At 40.1% G+C, this 16,848-nt stretch overlaps 1 protein-coding gene across 1 annotated transcript in view; it reads right to left on the bottom strand.

Moving 5' to 3' along the window:
• GALNT18 (polypeptide N-acetylgalactosaminyltransferase 18) overlaps positions 1 to 2,895 on the bottom strand; it is a 210,299-nt gene extending 207,404 nt beyond the window's left edge. The window contains exons 1-2 of the mRNA XM_042813823.1: positions 2,623 to 2,895; positions 2,210 to 2,475 (exon numbers count right to left, since the gene is read on the bottom strand). Of these exons, the coding sequence (XP_042669757.1) occupies positions 2,210 to 2,444 (235 nt within the window). The 5' untranslated portion in view covers positions 2,445 to 2,475; positions 2,623 to 2,895. The remainder of the gene's footprint in view (positions 1 to 2,209; positions 2,476 to 2,622) is intronic.
• Positions 2,896 to 16,848: the final 13,953 nt, after the last annotated feature.

Here is a 16,848-nt window from a genome sequence, read left to right as displayed (position 1 = left end):
GTAACCTCATGTGTAAAATGCTGCAGTCAGAGCTTGCTTGTATTTGCAGGATATCCCAAAGAATGTGATTCTATTACCCTTGCCAATTCTGTGCCTGTTCAGCACTGCAGAACATCTGAGCTATTGACACCTTCCTCCAACATTAAAAAAAAAAAAGTGGTACAAGCAAAACCTTTGCAGCAAACTACAGCTAATTCTCATTATCTAATTCACAACCATCATAACAGCTGATTTACACAACTTATGACAACGAGTCCCAAACTTGTAATTTCTTAAACGTGACTGTCAAGCTGATGTGCTTGAAGTACTCCTTCCAATGACTTCAGTGAATTTTGCAACGTGACCCAGAAGTCAGAGCATCTCATAACACTAAAGCAAAACCCAATTAAGTTAACATCTTATTCTGCTATCTCCGGCAGATAAATTTCTTGTGAACCTCAGTCTATGATCCGCAAAAGTACAAGCACAGGAACTCAGCCAAGGGATAACAAATAGATATATTTATTTAGTTCTAGAAGTGTTTTCAATACAGTAGGATAACTTGGTAAATTTCACCCCCTTCCCCTCCTGCCCCCAACTATTCTCTCATACTTATTACCAAGCTGTTCACTTACATATTTTTAGAAGATTCTCTTCAACATTCGTGCAAAGGTTTAAGGGAAATATTTCCTGGTTTGTTTTTTACATAGTCAGAGAAAGTCAGTAATCATGTTTATGCTCTATTTCAACGCTACACCCTCTCCTGATTTAAGTATCCCTTTCTCCAAGACTCTGAGAAGAATCACTGTTCCAAGTGACACGCTGATAAGGAGACTGTGATTTTCTTTGAAATAAAGCTACCAGAGCTTCACAACAACAAAACAGAATTATACTCTAACTCTATACGGAAAGCCAATGAATTTTCTCTATATAACCATGGAAAAACTGCTGCTTTCATACATGCTTCCACAGTGCACTCCACTGGCACACACACAAATATTTTTATTTTTTTTCCCCTTTTTAATATCAACTTCAGGGTTCAAGAAAAAAAAACTTGAGAGCATGAGAGAAAATTAAACTTGCAGGTACTGCTATAACTCATCCTACTCCCCCTTCCAACCCCACCCCACACACACACAACACGATGAATGTTATAGTTTTTTAGTGTTCTTCTGTTGTTGTTTCTTTTTTTTAGTAATTTACCCAAAATTGTAGGACTATCTGAGAAATGAAGGCACAGGCAACGTGAACTGTAATGCATCATATTTTAAGAAGTGCATTAATACAATTCGCAGCACTAAGCAGAAGCCCTGTTCACAAGGGAACAGCCAGCCTGCCCGCTCCACCCTTCTCAAGGCTGCCAGAAAACCAGTTGGCCAAAGCAGCCCGGAGGCAGGTGAACTTTTGTGCACTGGTGTCAGGTATCCTTTACCGTGTGGTTTGCTTCTGCCTTTGCAGATTTAGGAGGGATTTGAACCTTCAGGAGAGGTTCTGCAGAAATATAAGAAGATGGTCCCTCTGGAGCTCACATTCACCTTCCACCCTTCTTACTTTCCAACACACTCAGCAGACAGGGCGACTGTACAACACCAAGCCAATGATACAATATCTAAACATCGCCCAGCAAAGTCATGTAAAAGCCCCAAAGCTCTCAGGAAATTATCAGCATCATCTCCCCCACCACTTGCCTACCTCAACTCGTCTCCCAAAGCTCGCTTTGAAAGGAGATCAAACTAAAAAGGCATTCCACAAACGAGAGACTGTCCCAGTTAAAACCCCGAGCGGCCCCAGGCGCTACAGCAGCACTAGTGGAAAACCCGGAGCGCAGCCGGACACACGCACACGCTCACACGGGAGGAGAATAAGAACTGCATTCGCCTTTTGGAAAAGAAAAATCACAACTGCAGAGCGATGACAGCAAGATGAGAAGATGCTCCCCCTGCACCTCGCGCCCACTCCCAACGGGGCGAAGGCGCCTTCCCGCTGGCAGCCCCGGGCGGAGCGGCAGTGCGGGCCGTACCCCCGCGCCGGGCACCGCCACACACACAGAGCGGAGCCCCGGCCGCTTCCGGCCAGAGGAGCGGTTCCCCTCCGCTCGCCGCACGACCGCCTCGCCTCGCACACACAGACGCTGCCCGAACGCGGCTGGAGGGGATGGGAGACCGCACACTGAAAACAACGGGGTGGGGCGAGGGGGAAAGCAACGCGGGGATTAGGAGTGAAGTGGTACCTTGTATGTGCTGCTTGATGACATTTTCCAAATGGTCCAGCCTTTCTATAATCCGTAAAGTGTCCTCTTTGCTTTCCTCTAACTTTTTTTCTGAGATCGGCTCTTGCACTTTCACATAAACGCTGGCGATGTAGTTGGTGACCCAGCCCACGTACAGCAGGCAGACGATGTTAGTCATTCCACTCAAAATCACGCAAGTGGACACTAAAGTTTTGGTTTTCCTGGTGCACACCATCCTGAGATCGCTCCATATAGCTCCAAAAATCCTGCGATCCAAAATAAAATAAAATAAAATCAACTGCGATGAAAACAAATCCTTTCCCCCTTTCCCCGAAACGGTGACCTCTCAGAAGTCAGTAAATTTCCACGCCAAAAGTTCTGCGATCCACAGAAGAAAAATATTTGTCGCCTACCTAGGAGGAGAGGTGGGGGCGGGGAGGGCTGATAATTAGAATCCAGGATTTTAGCACACGAAAATAGCGCTAAATAACTTTGCGCTAGCGGCATCGGAGGCAGAGAGCAGGGCGTGCCGACCGCCCGGCTGCCGCCGCTCCCTCAAGCACCGATTCCCACCGCGAGCATCACGGCCGCGAGCAGCCGAGCGCCCAAATGTTGCAAACTTTGTTCCCTCCGACGCCGCTTCCCATCGCGACCGGCCGCAGCTCCAGAATCAGACCAGGGAAGCGGCTCGCCGAAGAGCGGGGCTTGCTCGGCCGCGGATTGACAGCCCCCTCCTCCAATAAGGAGCCCGCTCCGGCACGGCGGCTGCTGCCATCGCTGTATGGCCGCCGGGGAGCCGCGCGGGCGGGGTTACAGCGGGGCCCACCTGCTCTCCATACACCCGCACACGCGCACACACACACGCATACACACACACACATACATACACACACACACATACATACACACACACGCGCGCACACGCGGGCACACGCGGGGACGGCTGCTGTCGCGCTATTTCGGGAGCCGCCTGCAAAGAGTCGGTAGACTAGATGGGAAACAGCGGGCAGCTCCCGTTTTGCTACTAGGTGCGTGCTTGCCTAGCGAGAGCAGCCGGTATCGTTAAGATATATGATCACACAGTCATCCATTTGCCCCGAGGGGGCGAAACTGTAGGAATTCCTTTGGCTCATCCGAGCTACTGGTTCCATAGCTCCAGCCAGCCAGCGACCACCCAGCTGTTAGAACAGCTTTGCCTTTGATCCGCCTGCTGTCTGTTCCCCCCACCCCACGCGGGGCTTATATTATTCATAGCCCACTACTGCCTGCATCCACAGCAGCGAGCCTCATCACTTCCACAAGAATACACTCCATCACAGCACATCCTGTCCAGAATTTGCTTCGGGATCGGTGACTGTACCAGTGAGTCCCAATTTACCTCAGTATATTCATGCTTCTCCACCTCATGTCTTACATTTACTACTTTTTGAAGTATGCCAGGAAAGGGGGGGAAAAAATTCCTCTCAACGTGAAATCATGCTGGTTGGAGTGAAGGTATATGGTAGCTGAATATTTTCTGTTCCTATTAAATAAGGACTTCTGCAGCAAGAAGAAGACTGTTTTCTGATAGCACTAAGGCTATCCTGTTTGTGTGCAGAAAGCACAGCAGCTTGCAGGACTCACTGCTGTGAAGCGTACATTAGCTTCCACCCTCCACAATATCCCAAATATACCTTTCAATATCTCATCAGAAATAAAAGTAGGATGACTTGACTTAGGTTTGGGGTTGCCATTTTTAAGCAAACAGTAAGACCCAGAATTCAAGAGAGAAGGCAAACAACTGTCCTGCCAAAAGGCACAATGGCCTCTTCCTTTCCGTCAGTTGGTACTCCATCAGAACAGAAAGAACTACGGATACTCAAACACATAGAAAAGCCCGTGAAGCTGCGGTTCACTCTGCCAATGAAGCTCAAAAAACAGTTTCCCCAGTCTTCTAAGCCTCTGTGAAAACCAACTGAAATGTGGGCCAAATACAAACATTTCCCAGCAAAATGCTAAGGGAGGCTAGCATGACAAAACTTCTTTGGAAATTAGATAGTAAAACTTGAGGCATTTGAATGTGAATGTAACACGTCCACATGTTAAGGAAAAATATTTAAGAATTACAGAAGTTGCAAGACAGACAAGTCAGTGAACATTTTTAAGCTTTATAAAAGGCTAAATGTTGTCAGAATACACTAATTCAGCTCCATCATATAAGTTAATTGTTCTGCTTGATCTGCAATTAATGTTTTTCTGTAGCATCATTTATTTCCCTGTTTTCTATCTTTATACTTCAGTGTTACAGCTCCACATCTGGTAGCAAACCTACTGCAGTTAGAGCACATCAGTGAAGTCTTCAATAGTGTTATCTACACTTGCTTTAATCTGTTTCAATTCTGCCTGCAGTCACAAAATAAGAAGTTCTTCAGCCATGGCAATTTAGACAGAATCCAGGACTTAGCCTTGAACTTCCCAGTGTAAGGCAAAACTTCTCTCAAATCACTCCAATTAAAGGACAAGTAATAACCATTAATAAGTTATATTTTGCACAGAGGTTTATAAAATGTTAACAAACAACTAACTGCTTTTACAAACAAACGTGAGCTGCATTTGTTACTCATGACTGTCAGCAAATCCGTAGGTGACATCAAGGTTTCAAAAAAGATGGTTAATGTGTCTCTCAGCTAAGTTGGTTGCACATAACAGCACATAACCAATTAACACTTTATCACACTAACTATTAATAGTTCATTAGGCCTTTGCCTCCCAGTGGTGTTCTGATCATGTTTAAAACAGTTTCATTTATAGCTACGTTCTCCCACTACCAAAGCTGGAACTCCTCAACAGCAGAACAGTCGCTTGCTGTCTCCTTATTTGAGCCTACATTTCACTGCATCTAATGTTACAACTCCATTTGACTTCGTAGCAAACCCTCTGCATGCTCTCTTAAAAATATATCTAAAATACAGTGTTTTTCAATTATCTGGTTTTTGCACTGGTGTCTTCACAAGTTTAATTTTGGTTGGCTTTTTGTTCGGTGGGATTTTCAGTGGGTTTTTTTCTTTGTTGCTGTATTTACATAAACTTGAATATATCTACGAGTCTGCTGTTGAGAGAACAATCTTTTTTGTAATTTTGATTTATTGTGTAGTATCTCAAACCAGAATTTCTGCAAGGCTTTATGTAAATATACAGACAGTCCACTTTTTTATCTAATTGAAATGAAAATTGAAAATACCCTCAATAGGAGAAAAGATGTGCTGCCAGCCTCAACAGTAGTCAGGGAGAAAATGACAAGTGGATTAGAACATTTGACTTATGAGGAAAGCAGAAGGTCTAAGAGTCAAGTTAAGGTTAAACATTAGTGGTGTTTTTGAAATGTCTATTTCAGGTGTTCAAGCTTGAAGCAGTGCAATCTACCATGCAGGTCATTAAACTATAAGTCTGATTTTAACCATGTCCTGATATTGATCTGCTATGTCATGCTATGCCAATTATTTCACTGTTGTTTCACTTGAGATAGTGGAAAAAGTAATTTCTTATTATTTGTATACATCACAGGCTTCAACACGAATTGCCCCCCAGACACATGACTATAGTAGACACCATTTCAACCAGTGCTAAAGAAATATTAACCTCAAAACCTAAAAAAAAAAAAAAAAAAAAAAAAAAAAAGAAAAAAAAAGAAAAGAAAAGAAAAGAAAAGAAAAGAAAAGAAAAGAAAAAAAAGAAGTAAGACAAAGAAAAAAAGAAATACAACCACCACTTACTGCAATTTAAAGCTCTCTGTAAATATATTCATTAGTATAGTATATCTTACCTAGCATAGTAGCTCAGGGAATGAAAAGAATGGAAAGAAAGATATGCTAAAGAGCTAAACTTTTTTTTGGTGGACTTTGACAGAGGCTAAAACACTTCTAGTGCTAAGAGGGTCATTGAATAAAGCAGTAGTGGAGCACCACAACCAACGTTATTTACATCCCGTCTTACAAAATCAGGTTTGCACCTTGTTATAAGCCAACAGAAAAGCTCAACTTTTAGAATTACTTTGACTGCATTCTATTCAGATTCTTAGTCAAAGTTCAATTTGTGAAGATATATTAATTCAGTTTATGGAGACATCACAGAATCACAGAATCACAGAATCACAGAATTGTAGGGGTTGGAAGGGACCTCCAGAGATCATCGAGTCCAACCCCCTGCCAAAGCAGGTTCCCTACAGTAGGTCGCACAGGTCGGCATCCAGGCAGGTCTTGAACATCTCCAGAGAAGGAGACTCCACCACCTCCCTGGGCAGCCTGTTCCAGTGCTCCGTCACCCTCACTGTAAAGAAGTTCCTTCGCACATTTGTGCGGAACTTCCTATGCTGCAGTTTCTGGCCATTTCCCCTTGTCCTGTCTCCACTCACACTGAAAACAGTCTGGCCTCGCCATTCTGCCCCCCACACTGTAGATACTTACAGACCTGGATCAGGTCACCTCTCAGCCTCCTTTTCTCAAGGCTGAACAGACCCAGTTCACTCAGCCTTTCCTCATAGGAGAGATGCTCCAGGCCCTTCACCATTTTTGTGGCCCTCCGCTGGACTCTTTCCAAGAGATCCCTGTCTTTTTTGTACTGGGGAGCCCAGAACTGGACACAGTACTCCATAACTCCAGAGTACTCCAGTACTCCAGAGACATAATCTTTGTTATCTAGTCTGAGTAGGAGTTCCTGCCCTGTTCCTTCCCGTTCCCCCAGAATGATCACATCTTCCATTTGGAAAGATGGTAGAAAATTCCAAAGGCACACAAGAAGTTACTCTGCTTTTTGCACTGTGGGCTAAAGTGACCAAAGCCTGAATTATCCTGAGCAGGAAATGATACTGTTTTGACACTGTGATGTCCAGGTGTGCATGGACATGAATCAAAACCTATCTAGCTCTTGAGCACAGATCTGCCCCTTCTGCAGATGAGCTCTTTCAAACACGTCAAGATAAGAAGCTGTTTATTTAGATGGTGCTTTCTGTAATTTGTAAGCAAAGGCCACGAGCTCAGCCCCAGATAAATGATCTGGTAATCTTTGGTATATGTTGTACCTAGTCATCTCTCTCACTAAGTTTAAACCAATCTTGGAACTTATTTCAAATGATTTTAAATTTAACTTAAGTTATAAAAAGACATGTGGACATCACAGAGGTGATGCATGTTATAGAGGTAAGTTTTGAAGTAATGGATCTGTTGCATGGATGTTGTAGATAATCAAGGGGGAAAAAAAAAGAAAAACAGGAAAAAAGCTGAATGGATGAAAAGTGAGATGAAGGAAGACAAGGTAAACAATACTCTGTTATACTGGGACACACAATTACAGTCTTTGCTCTTGTGCTTTTTTTCCCCCCTCCTCTTCTTTTTTATTTTTTCTCATGCTTTTTAGAATCCATGCTCGGTCTCCTTCTTTTCTGCTGTTCCCTTTCAACTTTCCCCTCCTTCATTTGAAAATTAGTAAGTTTACATTCGTTTTGTTACACATTGCTCCTTGCAACATAATTACGAACCATCAATTTCTTTAGGTTACTCAGGACTTCATATTTTTCACTGCTTAGCCAAGACTACTCAGCAAAGTATCAACTACAATGAGATTCAACCTCCTATGGCAAAACTGTAGCCTCCCAAAGAGAAAAGCTAATGAGGTATCAAGAGTGCAAGAGAGACTGGTACACGTCTTCCTCTGCTGCCTCACCAGATTCACTCCTTCAAAGGTATTTCTCATCATTCTTATACAGTTGCTATAAAAACTCTGTCGTAGGTTTTGTTTCAGATAGCATTTTCCATTCTCAGTGTTTGCTGGGCTGATATTGTCCATTTCTCCTTGCACAATGGATTACATGACAGCCCAGACTGTTGCATTATTTCATAGGCTTTCTATCTTGTTCTCAGCTCTTTCCTTCTAATTCCAACCCATGTTTCTGTCTGAATGTCACCAAGCATCAAGTTAGCCTTCTCAGAGTCACAAAGACCTTTTGCTTCGTATAAAGCTCAGTAATAAACAAGGTGTAGATGTGGATGTCTTTCTAGGTGTAGGCTCCCTCACATGCTGGTATTTCAGCAACTAGTCACTCGTGGTCACGACTTCTGCAACCATGTGCAGTTAACTTGAGAACACAATACAGTCAATGATTTGGTATAATATTTTCATGCTTTTCTGGTCATCTCTGCATATGTTTACAAACACAGACCTACTCAGGACCACCTTTTTTTTTTTTTTTTTTTAAACAATCTAACTAACATTCACTCCTATTCTCTGTTCATTTTGTCTTAACTAATATTTAATGAGCAAATGGAGCTCTTCCTTATTCGCAGTATTAAAAACCTTCAGAGAACAAACTCATGGGAAGGCTCTGTAGCCCAACTACCACCGAAATCCAATGTCACCCATTTTACCATTACTTGAAGTTTCTGAAAATTTCAGTAAATAGTGGAGTATGGCTTCTTTTTTCAATTACTCATAAAAAGACCTAATAATCTAGACAGAATTTAGAAGAAACAATTACTCTTCATCCTAAAGAAAAAGGGACTTTCTCCTTAGAAAGATTTTTGTTTGTTTCTGGAAGCTTAGATCTTCATTTTGTTTCAGAGGAATGGCATTCAGTAGCTTTACAAGAGAGTCCTAGGTAATATAAATCACTACTGAGTGATTCTGAGGGATGGAATCTCAGAAGCAACTAACTCTGTGTTGCTTTTGTTTGGTCGGTTTTGTGTGGTTGTTTGTTTTTTTTTTTCTCCAAATTCATGTCCAAGCATGTAATTTAGCTGAAATATGGATTCTACACTTCAAGACTACTGATACAATTTCTTAGACAACATATTATTTCATCAGGTATTGCAGCCACAGCCTAAGCAAACTAACAATTTAAGTCGATACAAGTAGAAAACATTAGTAATTTTTTCTGTTTTAATTAAGTAGCAGAAAAATACTCCAGTTTTGGGAGATGTGGGGATTTTTCATTTGTTTTTATAAAAAGTTTGACCATGCCCACCGTAAACTCTTCTCTGAGCTATTCACTGCGTACAAAATAAAGCAAAATCCTGTACCAAAAACCACACAAATGATAAAGCTCCTTGCATCACTTTAAAATGAAACTTGCTCTACAACAAGTAGTGTTTTAGTTTCATTTTTTGGTATTATAACAACTTTCACAATATGAGAAGACGTGGAAGTTTTAATTTGATAAGGCCTGGAACGTCACACTGGTCTGGGCTGCAAGAACATCTAGTAACATATTAATATTTCCAGTAGACTTGTTCTTTTGTTTCATAAAGGGAGACAACTACGAAAGTTATCTAAATGAGCTAAGAGGAAACCTGCAGAGAAAAAAATGGATTGAGGCCAAAACTTATTTCAACAGCCACTACAGCTCACTTGGTATATGATTCAGAAATTAATAGTCTTTAGTATTTAATGTGGCACTCTTGATTTCAGAACTGCAATAGAAAATCATAAAAATAAACCTTGACTTTTTTAAAAATAAAAAGCACTGATTTAAAAACAAAACAAAACAAAACAAAAACAACAAAAAAAAAAACCTGAAAAAGCCCTAAGAATCTCAGGCACAGTTCCAGTCAGATCTCTTCCTTACTAAGTAACAATATTCCAGATGGTACATATTTGAGTCATACTTGTACACTCACGATTTGCAACAATCACATTCCATGCATTTATTTCCTATGTGGAATACATATGTTCTATGGCCTTTGGAATAACAAATCAAGCTCACTCTTCTTCTCTTACAACCATTCAACAGTACTAAAGTATGGAGTTTGAACATGGCAGTAACGTTCATTTTTGAAGAAGTCCCTTATCTCAGAATGTCATGCTAGTGTAAGCTTACAACAAACACATCCTCTACCAGAAGGTCAGAAAATGACCAATGACGATATAGAACAACTGGCTTCCACACTGGGTCAACGTGCTTGTATCAGTTAAAGATTTAAAGTTCATTTTCAGAATCTGTTTGCATTTTGCAATTTCAGAATCTGTGATCAAAGCAGTAAAAAGGATCATTAACCTACCCGTGAGGCAGCGCTGTTATGAGAGAAGGACAGACTGACACGTGTACTGCAGTGGAGAGCAATTTACACCTTAGTCTTCTGACCTGGCTGCCTTGCTTGGCACTGAAGTGGCAGGATACACCTACTGGGAAACTCCTGATGTCTACTGTGACCTCTTCAGTTGATTCTGGGTTTCTATATTGTTATGAGAGTAGTCATAATTCAGCTCCTTGTCCAATAAACACAACCAGAAAATAAACCTTATTTAGATTAATTGAACTCCAACTGCAGAACAAAATGTATTTAACTTTCCTAACACAGAAACAGGAAAGGAGTTTTACATCTGAACTTACATGAAAGGTATTGTATTTCCAGTTTAAAAAGATGAACATAAATCATGTGACATCTCATGTCTTGATTTAGGATATCCATAAAAAATGGCTTAAATCTATTTAAGATTGCTTGGAAGTAAATATTTCAGTTATTTTCTAAAGGCTTAGGTTTTCATGTAATGCAGCAGTGTTTTTTTTATTTTTGTTTTGGATTTTAAAAGGTTGAAAGAGAAACTACAGCTTCAAATGTCTATCTTTCCCCCGGAGTTGTAAACTTGTTCTTGGATTAGTTTCTCTCCAAAATATTTCATTGATTCTTCCCTCATAGCAGGCACATTTGTTAACAATAAAGTGATATAGCTTTCTTTTTATTTCATGGTAAGAGTATCAAGTAGCTTAGCAGTAATACAGCATCAAGTATAGAACATTAAAAGTACCACTTAATGAGAAAGGAACTAGAAGTTAGCATGACTTGTAGTCCAAGTAAATGTTGATTGATAACCAAAGCATTGTAATTAAAATGCCTTTTCCCACCAAGTGCATGTTTTCTATGGAAAAGCTTAGAAGAAAAAACCAAGCAAGGTAAAAGCTTTACAGTCAGATTTTGAGACTAACAGTTTTTCTCTTGGTCAAAATTGTTCTAAGGAAGAAATGAACATTTCTCAATCAGGTGCTCATTGTATTTGTGCTGTGTGTTGCCTAAAGTTAATGACTTTAAAGGGATAATGTAGTTATTTTAGTCATATTGGGAGTTCTTCCTCATTTTTTTTAAGCTGATTTGAACAAATGAGCATCTTCTCAACAGCACACATCCATTAATGTGAAACATTTTCTGCTCCCTATTGTCTAATGTAATACTACTACCTAGCCTTTATCAACAAAGTGATTTTTTGTCTTGCTGTGACAGTAGTAATGATAAAATTTTGATCTCAGCTAAGACGTAAGCGATTCTGTTGCATATGCCCACACATCAGAGGAGAAAGAGGATTCTTTTTTCTTTCTGCTGGATTGATGTATGTTGCCTCATTTAAGCAAAACAAAAATAATGAAGCAACGTTGGTGTGGTACAAGTTTTCCTAGGCTCTTACCAGACACAGAGTACTGGAAAACATGTTTTAATAAAGGAAGCTTGCAAGTTTTTTTTACTCTTCCTTTTGTGCTTGTCACAACTGTTAAGATATTTTGTTTTAAGGAACACTACAAAACAAAAAAAGGAAGAACCATGAATACTTTGCTTTCTCCAGGAGAACTGCCTTTTTCCAGAGTTTTCTGGGGGACTTAATACTTAAATACCCTTACATCTTCAAGGGTAGTATAACTTCTATGTTTCAGCCTCATAAAAAGCCTAACAACTGAACTCAGAAGAACACTGGGATATTACAGAATGATGTCACTTTGACATTTTCAGGAAAATGTGAGCATTCTAAGTTACATGTATTGTGGAAAGAGTCTCTAAGTTCTTCTTATTGCCACAGAATGACTTAGCAATATTTTACCAATAGATATATAATTACAAAACACTGACATTACAATATTATTATATGCTGAGTGATTTAAGTGTGATCCGATTGTAAGAATGGAGCAGAATGCACTTACTGTTGTGTAAGTGGATCAGGTGAGATAAATGAACAGTAATAAACTGCTATTCAGGTTCTGAATAGCAAACATAAGGCAAAAGAATAAACTGGTGGTAAATTTGACATTATGGCTACCTATTTTTCCTTTAATCAGAAATGGGAGTTGCAGCTGCTGTTGCTCTTAACAGCAGGCCACGTGCTCTGCAGCCTGGCATCACATAGCTCTGTGGATACCTTACAGAAATATTATTTGACTAATAGATTATCCTCAGCATTTTAATGAAGTAATTCTTGGCTAGTTTAAGAGAAAACTAGTAGAAATTGCTTGTTTTGGGAGGAAAAAATGCACGGAACAGTTTTTGTTCTTCAGATCTTTTACAACAGGAAGTAAAATAAATGAGTAGCGTTAGAAAATGGACAGCGAGTTAGATGCTTCTCTTCAGCAGCTCCAACGGTTTCTTCCCTTCAGAGAATAAATAAAGCAGGCATTCATTGTGTCTTGTGTCACTGGACAAACACATAGTATTAAATGTAAAATATATCTGCACCTTGTTTTTCACTCTCTTGCAGGTTGAGCTGTTTTTCTGCCTTTTCTAATAATCCTCTACCTTCTGTCTGCCATTTGCTTTTTACTTTCCACTGCTAGAGCATAAAATGTTATCTGTGTGGACTGTCTACCATGCAATGGAATGTGAATCTTCAGTCTATACTGTCCTGTTCCTTGGGGACTTCACTTGAGAAGTCCAGACACGGGAGGAGGGGGAAGGACTATCATTGTTATATCATTGTTATATCATGATATCATATATCATTGTTGTGTTGAGGGGCATGGTTTAGTGGGAGCTATTGGGAATAGGTGAACAGTTTGAATAGGTGAACGGTTGGACTGGATGATCTTTTAGGTCTTTTCCAACCTTGGTGATTCTATGATTCTATGATTGGGAAGTTACTGGTACTTCATTTTTCACTGGCAATAGTGGCTCACCAAGAATTTGTACTAATTCCCATAAAGTAAAGGAACTCAGATGCTTAGCTGATAGAGACTCATGTCTTTTATGGCTTCAACAGAGCTTCCCTGATTTATTTCAGTTAATGTTCTTTGCCCTTCTCACCATTGTGTTGAAAAAAGTTGTTGTGGTTAGCAGTGCTTTATGATAGTGCTTAACCTGAGTTCCTGCTGTGAAGATAGCACAACAGTTCTGGCCTATGTTTAGGGCTAATACAATCATATCTCACCATGAGTTTTATGTTAAAGATAAATAAAATGTGTTTTAGCACAATGCTTTTTGTAGACATTGCACATCATGCCTGAAGACATATGTCAGATGCGCTAGTTAATGAAGATTTCAACTTTTCAGTTTCTTTAGTCAGAATGTTCTTGGCAAGAAGCTGATGGAATACAATCATACCCAGGAAAGAGTCGAACAAAATCCACGTTGTTAAGCTGGGTAGTTGAAAATGCACAACTCTATCTGCTAAGGAGAAAGAGAGCTGGTATGCTTTAAACAGATGGCACCTTGCCTTTAAGCCCCTGTTGTCTTGTTGCTTTTTTGAAACTCAGGTCAGCTACAAGTAACAGCACTCTGTAAAGTGTCTGTAGTCTGCATGGCTAAAAAAAGTGATTAAATACTCTCCAAGACTTTGTAATAAGTAATAGACCGAGTTCTTAGATTTTGAATATAATCAATTAATTTGCTCTGACAAACTGAGGAAGCAGACTAGCATCTCATACATGGACAATTAGATTTTTCTAGAACTATTAAACATCTTCTAGCTGTTGACATACATTTCTTGATACCACCTCCAGATTAATATTACAGATGCAGTACATAAACTTATACTTCAGAGTATATTTAGCTCATGAAAAATCCATGATAAACTCATTCTGCTATTGCATTCATTCTTAAAGTCTGCAGTTTTTGACATTTGATTAGCAGGAAAGGTTACAGTAGTTACTTGAGCACTCATCTTCTATTCTAAACTGCCAGAAATGTTTTTCTGGAAATTTTCTATAGGACAGAAAGGAATTTGGAAGGAACTGTTCCAGCACATATGAAGAAAATACTGTAATATGCAGAAGGGTAAACTGAGGCACCCATGCAGGGAAATTCACCTGCTTGCTTTTCTAGAAAATCTTGTTGTATTGTTGGTTGGTGGTGATTTATTCCACAACTGGTGTTAGCAGAGGCAAGTAAACATTCACATGCTTTTCTGCATTGAGCCTTCTAAAAGTAGGGGTAGTTCTAAAAGCTTTCTTTTTAAAGAAGCTGTTAGTGTACGGGCTACTTAATATTGGCAAAGGAATAAATTGATGGGGCTTTTTTACATTCAGAATGAATTTGGCAAAGGATGGTAGCCATAATGACAATGTGAGTCGTGTTTAGTTTTGAAATTGTCTAGGGAAGACAGCACAAGGAAGGCTGAAATCATTTGAGCACATAAAAATAAGTGAATAAAAATGTGTTCTCACAGTGCTACAGCTAAAAAAAATAGACTGAATAATTTGTGACAGCATAGTTTTAAAGAAAAGCTGAGTTACCAAAGTGGTTGGTATCTGTTAACAAAATATGTTTTGTTGCTCTTAACTTGGGCTGGAGAAGCTGCAAATTGTGTCTGTGTTGTGCTGATAAAAAGTAAAGCTGTAAAATAATATATAAATAACGTTATAACTTGCAACAAGTGTAACTCAGTGGGCTCAGAATTAACTGTGTCTGAAGCCAGTTTCCCCATGGCAAATCTTCCAGATTATGTAACAGCATTTTATTTCTGCCTGTTGTACTGTCAGCCTTCATCCAGCATCCTCCCTTGTTTCAAGTAACTCTCAATCACTTCAGTGTGCCACCTAGAGATTCTGCACAGTTAGGGCAGTACTTCCAACTGTGTCATAACTTTTCCCTCTAAAATTCTCACGCTTTTTGGTTTCATTTCAAGCTTTCACACTTACATCAGCAGTCTGATCTTTTCATTATAATCCATATCTCGCTCCTCTCTTCGTTTATACAAATAACTCTCACTTATGTTCTCTCCCTTCCCCCTCCCCTATTACTGCAGTCTTTGTGAGCAGGTAGTTATTTCTTCAGTCAGTGTTCAAAGGCTGTTTCTCCTTTGGTATATGGGAACTCTCTGCTGCTAATTGTGCCAAAATGATACAGAGTAAAAGACCTGATTTTTCAGAAAGACACAGATGCTTTTACAGAAGTAGATGCTAAGATTTTTGTCTAAGTCTGCTACACATAACCACTGAGATCATATTCCTGCTTCATGCTTGAAACATGAACTATTCATGCTTCCACAATTTCAACATGTTGAAGTGTTATCTGTAGTCTGTGTTGAGCTTTGTTATGTCTGCCCTGTGTCAAACAACGACATGTACTGCAATGTGGTTCTGCAAAAACATGACAATTATTTCCTATCTGGTCTCAGAAGATTGTTTTAAGTGTTATTTAGAGCTTTGAGAGCAGAGGAGATGGAAGACCATGAAAGTGCACATTATGTCAAGATTTAGTTCAGATAGGGTGCTGGGGGTGTTGAAGTTTGCTTGAAATTCACTTGAATCTTCCACTGAATTGTTTGAGCAGGGCTAGAAACTTCTTACCTTGAATATATGGGGTGAGAGAAAAAAAGGCAAGAAGCATGAAGGATTATTTATTTAGTGGAAGGAGAGAGAGAACTGTTTCACGACAGCAAGAATGGCGTGTTGGGAAAACCCTATTAGATGCCACCATTATTGATCTCAGCAAAGTTTTACACTGCCATGAACAACTTATTCTCTGTGGTATTTATTATACATCAATACCAATAGGTAGGTACGTTTCAAAACATTCTGCAACAGCAGAGACAGAAGGTAAAACTCTTTGGTCACTGTATATGCTGACATAGCCTTTTTAATCATACTGGACTGTGCCAATCTCAAGTGAGGGGATCTTTTCCCCACTGTGTTTTATGGTGTCTGAACACTTCAGAGTTAACCAAAAGTTTAATAGGGCATTACCCAAATGCCTCTTGAACACTGGCAAGCATAAGGCAACAATCACCTTTCTCTGAAATCAATTCCAATGTTTCAACATCCTCACAGCAATTGAATTTTTCCTCGTGTCCAGTCTGAATGTACTTTTTACACTGGGTAGCCCAGAACTGCACCCAATTCCACACCAAGGCTAAACACAGTGGGATCACCTTCTCTGACCAGATAGCTATGCTGTGTTTAATGCATCCCAAACTACTGTTCACCTTCTTGGCTGCCAGGACTCACTGCTGGCTCATGCTGAGCCTGCTCTTGACCAGCACCCCCACGTCCCTTACTGCTGGGCTGCTCTCCCACCACTTGTTTCCCAGTCTGTGCCTGTGTCCAGCATTACTCCATTCCAACTGCAGCACCAGCACCTGCCCTTGTTGTATTTCATGCCGTATCTGATCACTCTATCAATCTATATCCCACTGTAAAGTCTCTCATCTCATCCCATCCTTCAGAAAGTCGATAGCACCTTTCAGTTTAGTATTTGTCAGCAAGTTGGGATACATTCCACTTCTGCATCCAGATCACTGACAAAAAATATTGAATCAAACTGGCTCTAGAATTGAGCCCTGGGGAACGTTGCTGGTGAAACTGGCCACCAGCCAGAGGTAGCCCTATTCATGATGTGACACTGAGCTTTGCCACTGAGCCAGTTCATCACTCAGCATAGTATGGACATGCTCAACTCACAGTTAAGCAATTAATCTAG

The sequence above is a fragment of the Centrocercus urophasianus genome, unplaced genomic scaffold, assembly GCF_019232065.1.
Source record: "Centrocercus urophasianus isolate 14NV4802_14NV808 unplaced genomic scaffold, USGS_Curo_1.0 seq_14, whole genome shotgun sequence".
Lineage (NCBI taxonomy): Eukaryota > Metazoa > Chordata > Aves > Galliformes > Phasianidae > Centrocercus > Centrocercus urophasianus.
The sequence above is the reverse complement of the archived record's forward strand: the minus strand, read 5'-3'. Positions and strand labels throughout refer to the sequence as shown.